Source organism: Glycine max, chromosome 8, assembly GCF_000004515.6.
Source record: "Glycine max cultivar Williams 82 chromosome 8, Glycine_max_v4.0, whole genome shotgun sequence".
NCBI lineage: Eukaryota > Viridiplantae > Streptophyta > Magnoliopsida > Fabales > Fabaceae > Glycine > Glycine max.
Genome location: NC_038244.2, coordinates 15,412,528 through 15,432,180, shown reverse-complemented (window position 1 = coordinate 15,432,180; position 19,653 = coordinate 15,412,528). Strand labels below are relative to the sequence as shown.

At 34.0% G+C, this 19,653-nt stretch overlaps 4 protein-coding genes and 1 non-coding gene across 8 annotated transcripts; 3 read left to right on the top strand and 2 right to left on the bottom strand.

The window, feature by feature from the left end:
- Positions 1-3,350, top strand: LOC100775726 (coatomer subunit zeta-1). Of its 2 annotated transcripts, XM_006585449.4 has the most exons (7): positions 33-90; positions 1,051-1,134; positions 1,241-1,354; positions 2,248-2,395; positions 2,476-2,553; positions 2,638-2,722; positions 2,991-3,350. In XM_006585449.4, the coding sequence occupies exons 2-7, from the start codon at positions 1,104-1,106 to the stop codon at positions 3,048-3,050; spliced, it is 516 nt and encodes a 171-aa protein (XP_006585512.1). In that variant the 5' UTR covers positions 33-90; positions 1,051-1,103; the 3' UTR covers positions 3,051-3,350. The 2 variants fall into 2 exon arrangements, with proteins under 2 accessions (XP_003531608.1, XP_006585512.1); XM_003531560.5 differs by lacking the exon at positions 1,051-1,134 and having other exon boundaries at positions 1-90; positions 1,195-1,354.
- A 2,589-nt stretch (positions 3,351-5,939) lies between these two features.
- LOC100804798 (ABC transporter C family member 8) lies at positions 5,940-14,497 on the top strand. Of its 3 annotated transcripts, none has more exons than XM_006585445.4 (14): positions 5,940-6,044; positions 6,221-6,373; positions 7,857-7,988; positions 8,648-10,590; positions 10,682-11,002; positions 11,105-11,191; positions 11,262-11,879; positions 11,994-12,158; positions 12,343-12,637; positions 12,707-12,921; positions 13,094-13,399; positions 13,510-13,573; positions 13,741-13,980; positions 14,087-14,497. In XM_006585445.4, exons 3-14 carry the CDS (start codon positions 7,964-7,966, stop codon positions 14,215-14,217), a joined length of 4,410 nt encoding a protein of 1,469 aa, XP_006585508.2. In that variant the 5' UTR covers positions 5,940-6,044; positions 6,221-6,373; positions 7,857-7,963; the 3' UTR covers positions 14,218-14,497. The 3 variants fall into 3 exon arrangements, with proteins under 3 accessions (XP_006585508.2, XP_006585509.2, XP_006585510.2); XM_006585446.4 differs by having other exon boundaries at positions 5,950-6,044; positions 6,221-6,273; XM_006585447.4 differs by lacking the exons at positions 5,940-6,044; positions 6,221-6,373 and adding an exon at positions 6,389-7,716.
- A 333-nt stretch (positions 14,498-14,830) lies between these two features.
- Positions 14,831-17,847, bottom strand: LOC100804270 (disease resistance protein RPS4). The gene is made up of 2 exons (XM_006585444.4): positions 16,553-17,847; positions 14,831-15,762 (listed from the first exon to the last, which is right to left on the bottom strand). Exon 1 carries the CDS (start codon positions 17,578-17,580, stop codon positions 16,864-16,866), a length of 717 nt encoding a protein of 238 aa, XP_006585507.1. The 5' UTR covers positions 17,581-17,847; the 3' UTR covers positions 14,831-15,762; positions 16,553-16,863.
- A 93-nt stretch (positions 17,848-17,940) lies between these two features.
- Positions 17,941-19,473, bottom strand: LOC102669071 (disease resistance protein RUN1). The gene is made up of 4 exons (XM_006586340.1): positions 18,921-19,473; positions 18,699-18,835; positions 18,283-18,436; positions 17,941-18,026 (listed from the first exon to the last, which is right to left on the bottom strand). The coding sequence occupies exons 1-4, from the start codon at positions 19,471-19,473 to the stop codon at positions 17,941-17,943; spliced, it is 930 nt and encodes a 309-aa protein (XP_006586403.1).
- Positions 19,474-19,574: 101 nt separating this feature from the next.
- Positions 19,575-19,648, top strand: TRNAI-AAU (transfer RNA isoleucine (anticodon AAU)). Its single transcript has one exon. It is a non-coding gene; the product is annotated as a tRNA-Ile (tRNA).
- The last annotated feature ends 5 nt before the right edge of the window (positions 19,649-19,653 follow it).

Sequence of the window (19,653 nt, the reverse complement as noted above, 5' to 3'; positions counted from 1 at the left end):
AAATTCATAACTCCTTATTTGCTCCTCATTACAGATCTTCCAAGCTTCAGAGCGCAGGCAAACAACTTCTTCTCAGACATGGCATCTCAAGTAAGCCTCTTTCTTTCTCTCTCTGTCTCTGCAAAATCTTCATCTTAAAAATCCTATCTTATGTGCTCACAAATCGCAATTCAATGGCCTTAGCTAAATATGAAGAACTATGAAATGGATGAAATTTTGATCTTCTTTTCTGTCGTAATGGATCCGTAGCCACATGAGTTTATTCCGGTAAATCTAAGAATTGGGTTTCCAAAGAGTTCTTATTTTGTTGCTGTTTGTTGTATCATCAACTGATCTGGAGTTTGAACAATGATATACATGTGAATGGGTGTTTCAATTTGAGATATATGCCTTATCTCGTTTCAGATCCGGTTAGAACATTGGTCCTGAGTGTTTATTTTTTTTTGCTAATAAACTTTCCGACATAAATGTATGAGTTTGTTACTGGGATTTTAACAATTTTTAAAAGGATGGTACCTGCTCTTGGGAGAATTGATGATAATTAAGAGAAAGGGATTCATTATCGTTTTCATGTATGCTAAAGTCTGGTGATTAGTGAATCTGCTGGAAAATGTATTTGAACTTTGCTGTTTGAAGTGAACTCTATAATTGAAAGTCTGTTATTTGACCTGGGGGATTTTACATGTGTTTTCCAATGTCAAATGTCATAATCAGCAGTTTTGATGACATTGCAACTTTGACTCTGTTTGAATAAACTATTCAATAAGCTTTTGAGAAGAAAATAAGAAAGGTAAAATGAATTAAACTTCTCTCATAAGTTAAAATTATCTTATTTTCACCTCTCCAAAATCTGATTTTAACTTACGCATAAGCTAATTTTAACTAATGAAAAAAGCTTAATTTATTTTATCTTCTTATTTTCTCCTCCTATAAATGCTTGTTGAGAAGTTCATTTAAACAGGGCCTTAGTGGATAATGGGAACTAATGAAAGAAAAATTGGAACTGATAAAAGAACAATCTTGATTATCGATTTTTGTTTTCCTATAAAGGGTGGTTGTGAAAATGAAGCTGTGTTGCACGCACTCTGCTTGCATTTGCTTTCATGGAGGAGAAGCTTGTGATATTTGTGCAAGGTATTGGTGATAAGTACAGTGCTCCTTTAACGACTTGCGTCTATATTGTTACACTTGTAGGGTTTGTGTCCTTCGATAAAAAATATTCTTCTTTTGGACTCTGAAGGGAAGCGTGTGGCAGTCAAGTATTACTCAGATGACTGGCCAACAAACAATGCAAAGTTAGCTTTTGAGAAGTTTGTATTTACTAAGACTGTTAAGACAAATGCTCGTACGGAAGGTAAGCAGTAGAGTTTGACTACTATTCATCTATGAAGTCACTTCATTTTCTATTAGGTGCTAGGGGTGGCTATTTCAATCTAACCATGATTCTTGGTGTAACAGATTTTTGCTTATTGATTACCCTATTTTTGCATTTTGGTTTGATCTGTAAATTCTTCTGTTTGTGGGCATTTATGCCTAGAATTCTATTCACTTTCACCATAGAGCTAATTTCATAACCTTGTTAAAATATAAGTCATAATGTTAGACCTTGGACTAAATAAAAAATTGAAGTGTTTTGGTGACCTTATATCACGGATGAAAGTTGAAATTGTGTCTCACATGGTCACATGAGTTGGTGTTTTGCATCAGTATACAAAAAATTCAGTGAATTCTTTTGGAACATTCTTATGATTTGTCATTCCTGTCTCTGCATACCAAGTTAAGAATCAGATTGGGCCATTATTTTCTTTAGTTGTGCATTCCTCTCTGACCATGCCTGACATTTCAAGTGCTTAAGTATAATTTAGACATCTTTTCTAATATTATATTGAATGTATAAAAAATTTCACCCTGGTCAGCTGTACTGCTAAGTGCTAAACATGTATTTTGGTTCGACCCTTGGATTTATATTAAATATTAATTGATAAACATTAAGATTGAAAAGTTGATTAACTTGTCACTAGTGGTAGTAAGTGATAACAGTAGTCTATTATACTGATTTGAACATATGATGAACATCCCTAATTACCTTAGAATCAACATGAAACCAATAATTCAACGAAAGCTCCTTTCAACATACCATACTAATCATAGAATATATTATTAAAGAAAAGAACAAACTTTTGTTAGTATTATTCATGTTTATCGTGTTTCTTTTGAAACTGATACATTGTTTACAATTATCTGCAGCTGAGGTAACACTACTTGAGAACAATATCATTATTTACAAATTTGTACAAGACCTGCATTTCTTTGTCACTGGTGGTGAAGATGAAAATGAGCTCATTCTAGCATCAGTTCTTCAAGGTTTCTTTGATGCAGTCACCCTTCTGTTGAGGTATTTTTGGTTGTATATCTTGATTTAAAACCTGATGTGCCTTTACTGATCATGCTCTGTGTGTTTATTGCCTTTTATAGGAGTAATGTTGACAAAAGAGAGGCACTTGAGAACTTAGATCTCATTCTCCTGTGTCTTGACGAGATTGTTGATGGAGGGTATGCATTTATTTCTTCGCCACAACTTTTTCTTGCCCAGAAAAGTTTAATTTATTTTTTAATAGTATTTATTTTTCCTTGAAGGATGATACTTGAAACAAATGGACCTCTTATTGCCGAAAAGGTGACCTCTCATAGCTTGGATGCTGATGCCCCCTTGTCAGAGCAGGTAATGCAACTCTATTTTGTCTTAGTTTCTGTTAGTAATGTGTGCTTTCTATTGGATTTTACAACGCAAATGCACAAAATCTACCATATAGATCAAACGTGGCTAGGTTATTCCTTAAAGTTACGTTACCCTTAATGGCAATTTTCTATAACACATTTTTGCAAGCCCAATTTTTAAGCAATTTTAACTTTTTTGATGGATTAAATTATAGAATAACAATGTCATGTTACTTGATCTTCAATCTGACCGTAAGTTTCTGATATTGCAGACACTAACTCAAGCTTGGGCTACAGCCAGAGAACATTTGACAAGAACCCTTTTAAAATGATGCTTGCATACATTGAAAACGAGCTACCTATTGTTGAATAGTTAAATTTTTGTCTGTTAATGAGAGTTGTTTCATCCCCTAATTTGTGAGTTATTGTAATGAGCACCATATCATTTTTCTGGGAATTGTGTTCCCCCTGCATCTAGCTGTTATTTGTCAAATTCAGGGAAGAAGTTATTAATCGAAATATTGTGATATTCAATGTACGGGTGAGATTTGGTTCCATAGAATTTGCTGTTCAAGTATGTAACAATCCAATATCGAGATATTCTTTCGTCAATAAGTATCTGACTTGACATATACACATCTGTACGAGATTCATCGTAGGTTATACATAATATTTCTTCCAGGTTCTATTTATAAGACGCATTTCGGTAATTATTTTTACACTAAAATATTCTATTTAGGGTGTGTTTGGTAGAGATGAGAAAAATAATATTGAAAATAAATTTTTTATTTTTTTGGTGGGATTCACATATCTTGCACTATTTTAATTAAAAAAAAATCTTCTATTAATTTTAATCCTCTCCATTTTTATTTTCTAAACCAAACACATCCTAAAGGTAAGATTGTAATGACAAACAATTAGAAAAAGAGAGGAACATTCATGACAATAATAATTTTAAAATATATATATAAATTTAAGATAAATTTATTATTATCAATTAAATTAATAACTTCTTTTTTAATTCTAATGAATTAATCAGTCTTATAAATAACATGATTGTTAAAATTGGACCAAGGTCGGTTTAACGGGTTGAATCGAAAATTGATCATATGACTGGTTTGAAGACTCTAAAAATTGAAGCATTTCTGAATCAATCAAGAATTGATATAAAATCGGCCAAAATCAGTCACCAATATAGAGAATTAGTGTTGGACAATTTTTTTTAATTTTTAATTTTTTTTGTTTTTTCTAAATTTTTTATTTAATCTAAAATATTTTTAAGATAAAAAAAATAAGTTTTTAAATATTTCACATAAGTATGAACTGCTTTTTCAACTAATATTAATTTTATCGTATGAAACATATAATTTTGTCATTTATATTCGTTTATAATTTTATAGATCCTTTTTTTTTATAGTTCTATGTTATTTTATTACTTAAAATATTTTATAATATTAAAATATAAAATGCATAAAATATATTTGAGGTCCCTATAAAATTTAAAATATACTAATTTTATCTTTATAATTTTTTTGGTATTAATTTGGTTCTTGTAAAAATAAAACATTTTTTTGGATCCTTAGTGATAATTACGTTAGACTTTAACTTGAGGTAACTAATAGACTTACAAGTATAATTTTATTATAGATGAATTAAATAATTTGTGGCGGCTAAAAACTCCTAAAATTGATTAAATAATTTATGGCAGCTAAACACTCTCATAAATTACAGTTTTCCGTCACTTTTTGGATGATTTTTTTCGCACTTCTGATGAGATTAGGGAAAAAATGAAGCAAGAACGAATTTTGATGTCTTCTAAGTGTACTTGAGAAGGTAGAAAAAAAGTTAATTAAATCTATTAGCCAATCAGGGAATCATTTAACTGAGTTACGACTAAGGACTAGAAAAATATGTTTTATTTTTACAAGGATCAAATTAATACGAAAATTTTTATGAGGATAAAAGTAATAAATTTTAAATTTTACAAGGACCTCAAACATATTTTACCCATATAAAATCAGTTCAACTACAATCGAACAATTGAAAATTAGTGCATTCAGTGATCATCAAACTTTTGAGTTAACTTACTAACTCTTATGAGTTTACGAGTTCACTTACTCTCTATAAATTGACTCATATGCAAACTCTCTTTTTAGTAGACTCTGTGCAAATTCGGTAGACTCTCGAGTTTACCATCTAGTGAGCGAGTCAACCAGTTAAAAATATTGAACCAAAACACAAGTCATTTTAGGTTGTTTCCTGTCCGTTTAAGGTTCCACATAAATTCATTTGGTGTATCGTTAAGAACACTCTATCTAACAACATGAAACCCTTATTCTACAATAACATCAAATCCTCGATATGAATGCTCTATCACTACTATCACCTTCGCAAGTTATTATCTAATAGTGATACATTATTAGACTTAATTATTTAAGTATTGTAAAATTTATATAATTTACTATTTTGCTTTATTATACTGTTAAAATATTTAATTGATATGTTATTTATAAGTATTTTATTATTATTTTTATATGAAGTAAACTTTTACAAGTGTACAAGTCAAGTCTATAAAGCTCTCATGAATTCATATAGACTCTCGAGTTTGATAACTTTAACTTTCACCGATTCAATCATGGATCTGATTTTAAAATCATTAACAAATAAGACCCAGAGGAGTATTAATTAATCTATATAGGGTCATCACATGAAACATTTGCATTTTGCTTAAAATATTTTCATCATCTTGGCATTTAGTTTCAAAATAGTACACTTTGTAGAAATCACTCCATTGGAATAACATTATTTTACAATTAGATAATTGACTATAAATTTAAAATATAATTTATATGTTTAATTTTTATTTATTTTTCATACTTTTTAATTATATAAAAATAAATATTTATCCTGTATAACCCAGGCTAAAAATTAGTAAGATAAACACTTCAATCCATTGGCTTTATATATAAAACTACCATTTAGCACACATCTGTCTCCAATATAACCTTAACCCTTCATATATAAGTCATGTGAACCGTGAGAGATTCACTACTATAGACCTATCCGTTGGCTTTGCAAAGAGTCATCACTCATCAGGCAGAAATTCTCTGAACACATTATTAAATATGGCTCGTAGAGTTCCAACTGTAATAGACAGTGACATGATTTTGTCTTATGGTAGGCTGCTATTTCTTTTATACATAGGGACATACGTGACTTGGATTTTGTCCTGTGGATGGAAATATTTTAACTATTGAGAATTCCACATGCAATCTAGACACATAACCAGGACACTTTGAACTCTTTCTACCCCCACAATAGATATGGTAATGTTGTAACAAAAATTCTAGAAAATTCAAATTATTCTTTTTAATTCTTGAAATTGGTTTCCTTGGTTTTAAGGAGACCTATAGCAGCTTGTTGGTGTAAGCTGACAGTAAAAATTGTTTGATTCATACCATTGACATTGAGTTTTTATATTGTGATTGTACGTAATTCGTAGGTCGACAACTGGTGAAGTATATGATGATTGATGAACCTTCAAAACTTATGGAGGTAAAACTTTCTTCATTCGCCAAGCTTGTAGCTGAATACTGTTCCAGCTGCAGCAGGAACTCTTTATAAAGACATTTTAGGACTTTGTCCTCATCCTAAGGTCCTCCACCCCTCCCTCTTAGTCTTTTTGCAGTATGCAAGCTTACCTTTGTAGTTGCTTGTAGCCGTATATCTTTAGTTGAGACAAAAGAAAAAGAATGTTTATAAAGAAAATGAATATTCAATAAGCTTTAATCTGAAGGATATAGCCAAATGGGCAGAAATTGATTATTCACAGCATACTCTAGCTAGCATGATTTTTAAATGGGTATGATTCATAATCATTCAAACACAATGTAGATAGAACCAACAAAAGTGTTTCACGATCTGTGAATTTTGTATACAGCCAACAACAGCTGCTAGAAATCTCTGTCTGTCCTAGTATTAGGCCTCGCCAGATTATTTGTCTGATGGCTAATATTTACCAGAGCCAGCTTGATGGCTTTAAATCACCCCTTTTCACTTGCGAATATTTATTTGGCTTCTTTCATATAATTAATGTGCACATATTATGGCCGAGTTTCATATAAAGCAATTCTTGATAGTGTCTATAGATTTAAACCAATAAGAGAGTGTGTGGTTAAAAGAGTTTGTTAGAACGGGTTGCTAACATTTCTCTTAAAATAATATGAAGTTTTTACTAAAGTTATTTTAATATTATTTTGAGTTTTTAATTGGTTGTGCCTATCAACATCATACTCATGCAAGAATCACTCCATCTTATAGAGTCTCATAGTCTGTAATACAAGTGTTCAAAATTAATTAAAAGCAATATTGAAAGTTACAAAGAAAACAACAGTAAATTGAAATTTTGGAAACCTCTGTTATTAACATTGAAATTTTACTCAAAATTTTTCATTTCATGTTTTAAACTCCCAAAAATAACAGTGAGAGTATTCAAAACTAACAATAACTGTTCTCAAGAGATTTGTTTATAACTGTCCATTACTGCTCTAATAAGATGTTCATTCACAAAAGTATAGAAACAAATTAAATATATTTTAATGATTACAACGTGATTGATGTTTTATTTTTAATTGAATATTTATTTTTATTTCTTATTTGTTGTTGTTACATGTACAACTATACATCTGGCTATACTCCATTGTAGTGAATGTGGGGCTTTTAAAGGACAAACAGAAGAAAAAAAATTGTAGTGAATGTGGGGCTTTTAAAGGACAAACAGAAGAAAAAAATGAGAGTAGCAAAAATGAGAATGTTAAAATAAATGTGTGACTATACAAGACATAATATGGAATAACTGTATATGAAAAGATAGTAGTATAGCACTGATTAAGGAAAAGATAATGGAAAATCAGTTAAGATGATTTGAACACGTACAAAGAAGGACCATTGAGGAGACCAAGAAGGACACCGGGTGAAATTGTTAAGAGGGATCTCATGGTAAATAATATCTCTGAAAATTTGGTGTTTAATGATGTCCTTTGATCCATGTAGCCAACTTCACCTAATAGGAAAAGACTTTTGTTGTTTTATTTATTGTTGTAACAAATGCTACTCATGAGTATGTTGGAAAACACCAGGCTTCTCTGCAAGGAGCAAAATTTTGCAATGAATTTTCTTTAAAAACTTGAGGATCTCTACGCCGACTGATCTGCTGCACAAGAAGCAACCCATTGAAGCTCCAAAAATGACGTACTTTGGGATTAACATAGGTATATTACACTTACTTTAGTTCTTTTTCCTGTTATGAGGTACATCATGTTACGTTATGAGCTTTTGTATTGTGGTGTTGTTACTCATCAAATGATTGACATTCATTTACTATGTTTTCCTTGAGGATTTTATTGAAAACTAGAAAAATGTAAAGACACATTAAATTTAAATAGAGTTGATAGAGGACCTGGTCAAACCAAGTAATCAAGTATACACCTTTTGCACTCTATTGTTAAAATGAAGTTCATCTTGTTCTAGTTTTGCAGACATTCATTCTCGTATAAAAATGGTGTTCTGTACTTTGCCTGCAGTGCAACACAATGTTAACACACCATTAAACAACTAGATACAATATTTATTTATAAAAATTAAAATGAAGTGTCAATATTTTATAATAATACATTGATGTTACATCCAAACTAAGTACCATGGTTTGGAATATAAATCTTTGTATTGAGTTGAGGATCTGTAATTTATATGGGGTCAGGTGTTCTCAAATTTTTTATGCAATAAATAGATCTACAATACACCTTGGTAAACACAGTTGGCTTTGGTTTTTGAATATTTATGTAGTTTCTTATTAACCCAACAATGAATTTGGAATGTTACATGTAGAAGTGATGAACTTAATAGTATTTCTCTGTAACTGGATATGCAGCGGATTTCTCGTGGACTTGTCTGAGAGACTTTGATCTCACTTCTTTGTGCTCCCAAACGAGCATAATAGACATTTTAAAGCTACTTTTCATCGCTGTCTTCTACACGTCTTTGCTTGTTTCTTTAATCAGAAGACATTCCGAATGTGGTAGCAACAGAAAGAACTGGGTTTTCCTAGTTGTCTCAGTTTGTTGTGCTCTCATTAGCATTGCACATTTTTGCAATGGCTTGAAGTTGTGGAATCAGAAGAGCTGGTTAGCTTCTACTTTCAGAGCATTTGTGTGGCTTTCTCTAACAATTTCATTACATGTTCAGAGAAACAAATGGATCAAATCTCTAAACTCTATCTGGTGGGCATCTTCCTGTGTATTGGCTTCAGCTCTCAACATTGAAATTATGTTCAAAGAGCACACAGTTGAACTTTTCGAAATGGTACAATGGCTTGTACATTTCTCACTTCTCTTTTGCGCCTTCCAAAATCTCCCTTATTTTGCCACATCCGAAGGTATCCAAGATACTACTAGTTTATCTGAGCCTCTGATAGCTCCGAGAGTTGAAACTAAACAAACGCAACTAGGCCATGCTACCCTTCTCAGTAAGTTGACTTTCTCTTGGGTTAATTCTTTACTCAGACTGGGTTACTCAAAGCCACTAGCTCTTGAAGAAATCCCATTTCTTCTTCCTGAAGATGAAGCAAACTCTGCCTACCAAGACTTCGTGCATGCATGGGAATCCCTTCTAAGTGAGAACAACAATAACAACAACAACAACAAAAACTTGGTTCTTTGGTCTGTAGTAAGAACTTTCTCAAAGGAGAACATATTAATAGCACTTTACGCATTAATAAGAAGTATTTGCATGATAATTTCTCCTCTAATACTCTATGCTTTTGTAAACTACTCGAATAGCACTGAGGCAGATCTCAAAGAAGGTTTTTCCATACTGGGTTTTATGATTATCAGCAAAGTGGTTGAATCTCTGTGCCAGAGACATTTCGGTTTTGGCTCGAGGCGGTCAGGGATGAAAATTAGATCAGCTCTGATGGTGGCAGTGTATCAGAAACTGCTTAAGCTCTCCAGCTCAGCAAGGAGAAGGCACTCAACTGGAGAAGTTGTGAATTACATCGCAGTTGATGCATATCGATTGGGAGAATTTCCATGGTGGTTTCACATAACATGGACTTCTGCAGTGCAACTTGTTTTGTCCATTGTTCTCCTTTTTGGTGTTGTAGGTGCCGGTGCTCTTCCAGGTTTAGTCCCTCTTCTCATCTGTGGAGTTCTCAATGTACCATTTGCAAAGATGATACAAAATTCTCAGTCACAATTCATGATGGCGCAAGATGAGCGTCTCAGAGCAACTTCCGAAATTCTAAATAGTATGAAAATCATCAAGTTACAATCCTGGGAGGATAAATTCAAGAACTTAGTTTTGTCCCTACGTGCTAAAGAATTCATATGGCTGTCTAAGGCACAGATCATAAAAGCTTATGGGTCATTTCTGTATTGGATGACTCCTACCATCGTTCCTTCTGTTGTTTTCATGGGGTGTTCTCTTTTCGATAGTGCTCCATTGAATGCTGGAATCATTTTCACAGTTCTTACGACATTGAGGATAATGGGAGAACCTGTTCGGTTGATCCCCGAGGCTCTATCGATTATGATCCAAGTTAAGGTCTCCTTTGATCGTCTCAATACCTTTTTGCTCGATGAAGAGTTAGATAGTATTAATGGTTATGGAAGAAATATAAAGCAAAGTTCAGTTAATGCAGTAGAAATCCAAGCTGGCAATTTCATTTGGGATCATGAATCAGTGTCTCCAACTTTAAGAGATGTGAATTTAGAAATCAAATGGGGACAGAAAATTGCAGTTTGTGGACCAGTTGGAGCTGGAAAATCATCTCTTTTGTATGCAGTACTTGGAGAGATTCCCAAGATCTCAGGAACTGTGAGTTATTAACCATACAAGTTTAGTTTTTTGTCATGCCAAATTCATATTTATATTTTTGTCCTTGATATTTCATGATAATGGTAAACAGGTGAATGTAGGTGGCACAATAGCCTATGTTTCTCAAACTTCTTGGATACAAAGTGGGACAGTTCGGGATAATATACTCTTCGGAAAGCCAATGGACAAAACCAGATATGAGAATGCTACTAAAGTTTGTGCCTTAGATATGGATATCAATGATTTTAGCCATGGTGATCTTACCGAAATAGGCCAGCGAGGGATTAACATGAGTGGAGGACAGAGGCAAAGGATTCAACTAGCTCGAGCAGTTTACAACGACGCTGACATCTATCTCCTTGATGATCCATTCAGTGCAGTTGATGCACACACTGCTGCTATTCTGTTCAATGTAAGAAAATATCAATTATATCTTGTTAATTACAATAAAACTGTTGCTCTCAACTCCTAATTTTTGTGAATTAAACTAACTTATGTATTTACAAAATTACAGGACTGTGTCATGACTGCTCTAAGAGAGAAAACAGTCATTCTAGTGACTCATCAAGTGGAGTTTCTCACAGAAGTTGATACAATCCTGGTAAAGTATATCATTTGGATCCCTATTATGTTACATTAGATTTTTAATAATGTTACAATTCAAATTATAGGTAATGGAGGGTGGAAAAGTTATTCAATCAGGTAGTTATGAAGATCTCCTAACGGCCAGAACTGCCTTTGAACAACTTGTGAGTGCCCATAAAGCTACATTAACAGGAGTGGATCAAAAAAATGAAAGTGAAATTGATTCTGATATTGAGGTTATGGTACATCCAGAAGAGTCTCAAAGTTTTAATCTCACTAAAAATCAAAGTGAGCGGGTGATTTCTACCAAGGGTCAACTTGGGGCACAGCTTACACAAGACGAAGAAAAAGAGATTGGTGATATTGGGTGGAAGCCATTCTGGGATTATATTTCATTTTCCAAGGGATCATTCTTGCTGTGTTTAACCATGTCAGCACAGTTTGCTTTTATTGCTTTGCAGACTGCATCAACCTATTGGCTTGCTCTAGCCATTGAAATTCCAAAAGTCACTAGTGGCATTTTGATTGGAGTTTTCTCATTATTTTCATTACTGAGTGCTGTATTTATATATATAAGGTCTGTCCTGGCGGCTAATCTTGGATTAAAAGCTTCTATAGCCTTCTTCTCAAGTTTCACTTCGGCTATCTTCAATGCTCCTATGTTTTTCTTTGACTCAACCCCTGTAGGAAGGATTTTAACCCGAGTAAGGTTTCTTAGTTCCAAACTGTTTTAGAATATAGCATATATTTTTGTCTTCTGTTTATTCATTAAAATAAGTAACTCTCTAACTTTATGTCATTTTTTTTCTCCCTATCAGGCTTCATCAGATTTGAGCATTTTGGACCTTGATATTCCTTATACTCTCACTTTAGTAGCATTTGTAGCTGCTGATGTTCTGGTGACAATATGTGTAATGGTTTCAGTCACATGGCAAGTTCTTATTGTTGCTATTCCTGCTACCGTGGCATCAATATATATTCAGGTTTAATTTCTTTACTTTCTAATTTTTATTTGTTAGAATTTATTTCCTTATAAAAATATTTATACAGAAAACCTTAATAAACAGTAAATATAATTGTTAACTTTCCATTCTCGGTTCCTAATTAGATCATGGATCTAGCAACTTCCTAGCCTTTGTATTTTATTTTGTTTTAAAATTTTAATAGGGATATTATCAAGCCTCGGCGAGGGAATTGATAAGGATCAATGGAACCACAAAAGCTCCAGTCATGAATTTTGCTGCTGAGACATCACTTGGGGTGGTTACTGTAAGAGCATTCAACACGGTGAACAGATTTTTCAACAACTACCTAAAGCTTGTGGACATGGATGCAACATTGTTCTTTCATTCTATCGTGACCATGGAATGGTCAATTTTAAGGATTGAAGTACTTCAAAATTTGACAGTCTTCACTGCAGCTTTATTACTTATTCTACTTCCTAAGGGATATGTACCTTCAGGTAAATAATAAATAATAAGATTAACCATCAGGTTTCATGCCCAATATAATTCTTGACAATTCTCTGCAGGTCTTGTGGGATTGTCTCTGGCTTATGCGTTGACACTGAAAGAAGCCCAAGTATTTTGGAGTCGAATGTTTAGCATGTCATCAAACCATATCATCTCTGTTGAAAGAATAATGCAATTCATTGAAATACCAGCAGAGCCTCCAGCCATTGTGGAGGATAACAGACCTCCATCTTCATGGCCTTCCAAGGGTAGGATTGATCTTCGAGCCCTAGAGGTAAGAAGACTAATCAATAGCCTATGTTTATGGATTTTATTCTGGTAAAGTTGTATCGTTGTCCTTTTAATTTCTTTTGCACCTATATACTTGCAACTTTTATTCATTTTATTTCTGACAATTGGACAGACAAATTCAAGTCTTTTTGGTGTTTTTTCGACATTGATTTCAGATTAGATATCATCCAAATGCTCCATTAGTCCTTAAGGGTATAAATTGTACGTTTAAAGAAGGGAATAGAGTTGGAGTTGTAGGAAGGACCGGAAGTGGAAAAACTACACTTATAAGTGCTTTGTTTCGCATAGTTGAACCTTCAAGTGGTGATATTTTAATAGATGGGATTAACATATGCTCAATAGGGTTAAAGGATTTGAGAATGAAACTTAGCATCATCCCTCAAGAACCTACTCTTTTCAAGGGCAGCATTAGGACCAACCTGGACCCTCTAGGCCTCTATGACGATGATGAAATATGGAAGGTGAATGAATAGCTCCACAACTGAAAAATTTGTAACAAGTAAATCTTGTTATCTCTTTCACGAGTCATTCAATAAGTGCAGCTTTTATAAAATTTGATTTGTATATTTAGGCTTTAGAGAAATGTCAGCTAAAGGAAACAATCAGAAAGCTACCACGTCTCTTGGATTCTTCTGGTGAGTTAACAAACCTGAAGCCAACAATCTGATGTACTTTTATATAAGTCACTATTCTACTCTTTCAACATTAAGTAAAATACAAAGTAATCATATAGTTCTGCATTTTTACCCAAAGATCTTGCAACAAATAAACCATTGAAGTCTAATTCTGAGTTGTTATTCAGTGAGTGATGAAGGTGGAAATTGGAGCTTGGGACAACAGCAACTGTTTTGTCTTGGAAGAGTACTACTTAAGAGGAACAGAATACTTGTTCTAGACGAAGCTACTGCATCGATTGACTCTGCAACAGATGCCATTCTACAACAAGTGATTAGACGAGAATTTGCAGAATGCACGGTTGTAACCGTGGCTCACAGAGTTCCAACTGTAATAGATAGCGACATGGTCATGGTCCTGTCCTATGGTATACAAGTTAATTACATTTTCTTTTTCCTTTCAAAAATTTCAGATACGTTTGGCTTTTCTCTAGTCCTCTCTGCTTCCTCATTTTATTTTGCTGGTTACTGTAGGGAAACTAGTGGAATATGATGACCCTTCAAAACTTATGGAGACCAACTCTTGGTTCTCTAGATTGGTCGCTGAATATTGGTCGAGCTGCAGGAAGAACTCCTCCCCAAATATTAACAGGCAGCAACATTGAACAAGAAAAGGGAGTACAAACAAACTGAAGGAAAACTGAATAAATTGAATTTTAGATGTGCCTGGATCCTCTTATTTACCCAAGGGGACATATAATATAATTTACAAAATGTTGTTAGACATCATATTAAGTGTATATGAACACTCAATTGCAAGTCTACTTTGAGAGAAAATTGGTGAAGCTTGGAAAATTCTTCCTTCCAAACTATATTAGAATATAACCTATATATTTTCCTTCTGTTTATTCATTAGTATCTAAGTAACTCCCTAAATTTATGTCATTTTTTTTGTTTCTCTCTATCAGGCTTCATCATATTTGAGTACTTTGGACCTTGATATTTCTTATACTCTCCCTTTAGTAGCATTTGTAACAGCTGAAATTCAGGTGATAAATTAGACATCTAAATGTATGGGGGAGCTACAAATGTAATGTTATTCCTTGAACTGCATTAGTCAGTCCCTGGCAAGACAAGAAGCATAAAAAGTAAATTAGCTTCTTTTTCTTTCTATTGTCTGTTTTTACTTTAGGCTTTTCTCTCCTCTTGAGGAATTTTCCTCAAATTTGTCAGCATCTCTTATTCAAGCTATCAGGATGTATATCAAGCACAAAAATCTGTTTCTACCTCTTCTTAGTGATTGAAAACACTGGTGGGAAGGGAAACTCAGTACAAAGAATGAAGATGTTTTTCAGAAGCCTCATAACGCAATGATATTAATAATAAAAAATCAAAAGTTCGGGTTGATGCCACCAACAGTCATCAGCTACCGGTGCTCCGCAGTTGTCTGCAAAAGCTGTTCTGAAACCTTCCCATTTCTCATTCAACCTCTGCTGCTTCAACAGGGCAGAATCATATACAAGGCTTTAGAATTCTCAATCGCCAACATTATCTCTTTACTTTCAGTTACCTTGTTCTTAGCCTCTTGTTTCAGTTTCATTTTTTGACCTTCACATCTTTCCAGGGTCTCCTTCAATTTGGCCTTTTTCATCTCAACACCTATCTTTTGTTCAACAAAACGTCGAACCTTTTCATCCAGCTTTTTAGCCTCCTTGTCAAGGAGTTCGTTCATTTTCACATTGGCTCACTTCTATGTTCACTAATTCTTGTCGCTTTTCAGCCTCTGATATCCTTGACCAGATTGCAACAACAATGGGTTACTATTAGTTTTTTTACACACCCCTGATCACAGAGGCCTTATATTGACACTACTTATTACAGAACTCATTGAATAAACAAATATGATTTGTTAACATCATCATCATTCTGCATCTAATTGATTTTCTACTTCCTCGGAGTTTGAGTCCTCAATTGCAATAAATACTCAAGGAAAATTTTGATGTCCAAAGTGATCCTATCCGGTTTAAGTCAGATTCCCTCCAGCTGCGGTCTATACCAAAGTTACTACTGCCTACTAACTATACATTTTTCTATTTCTGTTTTTCTCCATTTGCTTCTCAATCAACAAGCAGACGAAGAAACGTCCAGATATTTCCCAATTGCTCCACCGCAAGTGCTTACCAATCTCCATAATTGCTTCAACAAGAGACCTGCTCAACACAATCTTTGTTCAAGATCAATACTATTCCTATTTTCTCAGCATAGCATTAATAAATAATTGATTTTACTAAATACTTTCTTTGTTCTCTTATAATGCAAGGTGGCTTAGTTTGTTTATTGCCTTAATAATATTTTGAAACCAATGGATCAACAGTTTACGTCTTCATGATCCAAAATTTGTCTTTTCAATATCGTACAACTAAAGTTGGCAAATAAGCTCCTATTTTATACTCTCCATTGTTAAACAACTGTTATTCATTGATGAAGGAAATAGAGAAGAAAAAGTGAAACACAATTACAGCTACAAGTGTAATGAAGAGTGCTAGCAGTTTATTTAGTAACAGTATTATTAGTTAAAATTTAGAGTTTACTATATTTTTAATCCCTAAATTTTTTAGAATTTCTATTTTTAGTTATTAAACTTTCTTTACTGGATAGTGTGCTTTAACTTTTTTTGTCTTTACTATTAGTCTTCTAATTTTATTTTTTCATTCTTAACTTTAGTCCCTTAGAAAGAACTAAAAGTAAGGATGGAAAAAAAGTAAAGAACTAAAATCAGTAACAAAAAGTTCAATAATTAAAAACAAAAATCCTAAAAAATTTAGGAACTAAATTGATTGTAAACCCTAAAATTTATTGAAAATTAATAAATCATAAGTGAGAGCTAACTATATAAAGAGTGAAACTGGGACAAATTTTATGATTTTCAATAAATCATAACAGTAGTATTTCTTATGTAGTTATGTTAGATTGGAAGTAGAATGAAAGTTACATACATACCAGGTAAGCAATAACAGGAGGAGTCTTTTTCTTGATTCTGCACCTGAGTTTTTATGCCATTGCTTTCTGTCTCATCAGAGTTTCCTACCGCCATTGTAATCTCTCTAGCTCTATGTTCCAACATCATGTCCAGTTCTCTGTGGTTTGTGAAACTGTAATATTTTGAAGTATATATTGGACAGACCCCACACTCTTTGATACCAATCAAGCCAATGTGTTTAGGCTCACAAAACCTATGAGTTTCAACATAGAATTCAAATGACACATTTAGGTTTTCAGTGATGCACTCATCACCATTGGCTTGGCTTTCTTTAATGGCGATCAGATAGTATGTCGATTATCTTTTCACAAGATGGTTCATACCATACATAAACATGATCTGAATTCAATTCCCTGATAGCTTTGTAATACCATCTACGTATGTATCCAACACTTTTACCATCTTCCAAGCACCATCGACATACTATCTGATGATACTCATACTTAGCATTTGATTGAAACTGAGAAAGCACAACACAGAAAGCAAAACCCAACAAGTGGGAAGGTGGAGGAAGTTGAACAGTTACACAAGCCGGTGTTGTTGTCCTGTTTTCAAACCACTCTGGCACCTTGCTTCCTGGAAAACAAACAGCACCACCTCTTTTATTCAGATGATGTGAACCACTGTCATTTGCATATGCAACATGCTTCATTGTGAAGTTGGCATATTCTGTAATACCATATTTTGAATGTTCATCTAATTTCAAGCAGTTTTCAAATGAAATGCTTATGTCATTTTGTCCCGGTTGTCTCAAAGGCATTAGAGGCAACACTGTCTCCAGGGATGTGCAGTTGATGGCATCTAAATGTTCAGCAGATGGTGGAAGCTGAGGTATAAATCGAAGCCCCGTGCAATCCCTTAGGGACAGGTATTCAAGGCACCAAAGATGCTTGATATTGCAAGGGACTCGAGAAAAGTTACAACACTCGTCCAAAATCAGCTTTCTGACAGAACGCAAAGCATCAAGTAGGTTATGCAAATTTGGCATGTCAAGCTGTCTGCAGTTATGAAGATTCAGTTCACTAAGACATGTCAGAGAAGGTAACTCCTTTGGAACATATTTGAGTGACTGGCAGACAGAGAGCTTTTCAATTTTGCTGAGACGACCGATGGAAATGCTAATGTTTCGATTGCTGTCCCTCTCAAGTTCAACACGTTTATTTCTCCTGAGGTCAGTGAAAATTCCTGTAGATTGAAGCAACCATTGAGCACAATGTACTTGACAGATCTTAAATGAAGACTCTTGAGTTTCTTGCAACCATATAGAACAAAATCAACAAGGGTGTCAAGTGATAAAATAGAGGGATGAACATGACTCAAATTTACGCAGTGGGCGATATTTTGTATTTCAAGCTTTGTTGCCTTGGATAAATCTGGGAGCTCCATCAACTGCGTGGAAGCAGTAAGGTCTATTCCCTTTAAGTTGACGAAATCCTGTAAGCCATTTAAAGAGAAACATCAATGCAGAAATCCTCAAATTTCAATCAACATAAAAATTAGCATAATACTTGTATGTATGTATGTACGTACGTAGGTAGATATACCTGTAATCCATCCCAAAGTTTTTTTACATGGCTACGTGGCATGCGAAGCTGAACAAGCATCTCGCCAGAGAAAGTTGATGGTAGGGACATTAAAGGGTATTCATTCCAATGAAGATACCTTAATTTGTGCGGAAGAGACTCAAGACCTGTCGGAAGGTGCATTTTGCATGATCTCCCATTGAAGGGAGAATAGAATTTGAGCAATCTTAGTTTAGCCATCTTTTTGAAGATGTCAGCACTCAAGTGAAGTTCCCTAATTTGAGACATGTCTAACATTATGCCTTCAATTGCATCAGTTCCCTATCAAAATCAAAATTGGAATAATGGTTAGGAAACAATATTACTAGCTAGCTGCAATTTCTACACTCAATCGTGCAACAAATGTTTGACAATCTTGCACTTACACTATTATTTTTCAGGATAGCATAAACTTCTTCAGGGTCTCTCAATCGGCTACGCCTTTCAGGGTCTTATAGATTCTTGAATCTTGACGAACTATTTCCCAACCCATTTCTTGAATCAGCTGATGCATGTGTATTTTATTGTCTTTTGAAATAGTTACAAGAGCTTTATCTTGAAGGGTTTCTATTCCGATAGTTGCATAAAAGCCACAGGCATCTAGTAGCCTCATGACATGATCTTTATTTTCCCCTTCAAAAAAGAATGCAATGTCTAGAAAAATGTTCTTCTCTGCATCATCTAATTCATCATAACTCAATTGTAACACACTTTGGATTTGTACGTTCAGATATTTCTTGAGTTTGCTAAGTGCACTTTCCCATACTTCTATACTTTTGGAATGGAAAAGTGAAGCCAAACACTTTCAGAGCTAATGGATTGCCCTTGGTGTATGCAACTGCCCTTTCTGATAGCTCTATATATTCCATTTGAGGATTGCTGTCTCTGAATGCAACTAAGCTGAAAAGCTTAAGGGAATCTTGAAAGTTCAATTCCTTGACTTCATGTATTTTATCAACTCTTCGAATAAGCAAATGCTTATCTCTTGTAGTTATAATAACTCTACTACCTGGTCCCAAGCAGACAAATTCTCTTGCCAGATATTCTAATTGCTCAAAACCATTCACATCATTAAGCACAATCAAAACTTTTTTATTTGCGAGCCTTCTCAAAACAAATTTGGATCCTACAACTTCAGCTGTGCAATTGTGGGGAGGTTCATCCTTCAGCAGCTCAAAGAGAAGCTTATCATGTAAATAATTTAATCCATGCTTCTGCGATTGTTCTCTTACATTTTCCAAGAAGCAGCAACTTTCAAATTCATAACATAGTTTGGCATATACGACCTTAGCAACAGTTGTCTTACCTATACCCCCCATGCCCCAAATTCCAATTATTGGGATTCATGGTCGGCCCCTTGCCTATATATTAGAAATTTTAATATTATACATAGCGGCATTAACTATATTTTAACATAATTGGCCTATTAGCTCAGTTGGTTAGAGCGTCGTGCTAATAACGCGAAGGTCGCAGGTTCGAGACCTGCATGGGCCATTTTG

What these genes read in the sequence shown, in the direction of transcription:
- LOC100775726 (XM_003531560.5), top strand. An exon ending in GCAGTCACCCTTCTGTTGAG is followed by an intron (nt 2,396 to 2,475) that starts GTATTTTTGGTT and finishes TGCCTTTTATAG; the next exon opens with GAGTAATGTTGACAAAAGAG. An exon ending in GACGAGATTGTTGATGGAGG is followed by an intron (nt 2,554 to 2,637) that starts GTATGCATTTAT and finishes TTTTCCTTGAAG; the next exon opens with GATGATACTTGAAACAAATG.
- LOC100804798 (XM_006585445.4), top strand. Translation starts at nt 7,964, where the DNA reads ATGACGTACTTTGGGATTAACATAG. An exon ending in GTACTTTGGGATTAACATAG is followed by an intron (nt 7,989 to 8,647) that starts GTATATTACACT and finishes CTGGATATGCAG; the next exon opens with CGGATTTCTCGTGGACTTGT. An exon ending in TGGCATCAATATATATTCAG is followed by an intron (nt 12,159 to 12,342) that starts GTTTAATTTCTT and finishes AAATTTTAATAG; the next exon opens with GGATATTATCAAGCCTCGGC.
- LOC100804270 (XM_006585444.4), bottom strand. Translation starts at nt 17,580, where the DNA reads ATGCCAAATTTGCATAACCTACTTGATGCTTTGCGTTCTGTCAGAAAG.
- LOC102669071 (XM_006586340.1), bottom strand. Translation starts at nt 19,473, where the DNA reads ATGGGGGGTATAGGTAAGACAACTGTTGCTAAGGTCGTATATGCCAAA. An exon ending in CCCTTCAAGATAAAGCTCTT is followed by an intron (nt 18,437 to 18,698) that starts GTAACTATTTCA and finishes TGATTTTGATAG; the next exon opens with GGAACTGATGCAATTGAAGG. An exon ending in CAAAATGCACCTTCCGACAG is followed by an intron (nt 18,027 to 18,282) that starts GTCTTGAGTCTC and finishes AATGGCTTACAG; the next exon opens with GATTTCGTCAACTTAAAGGG.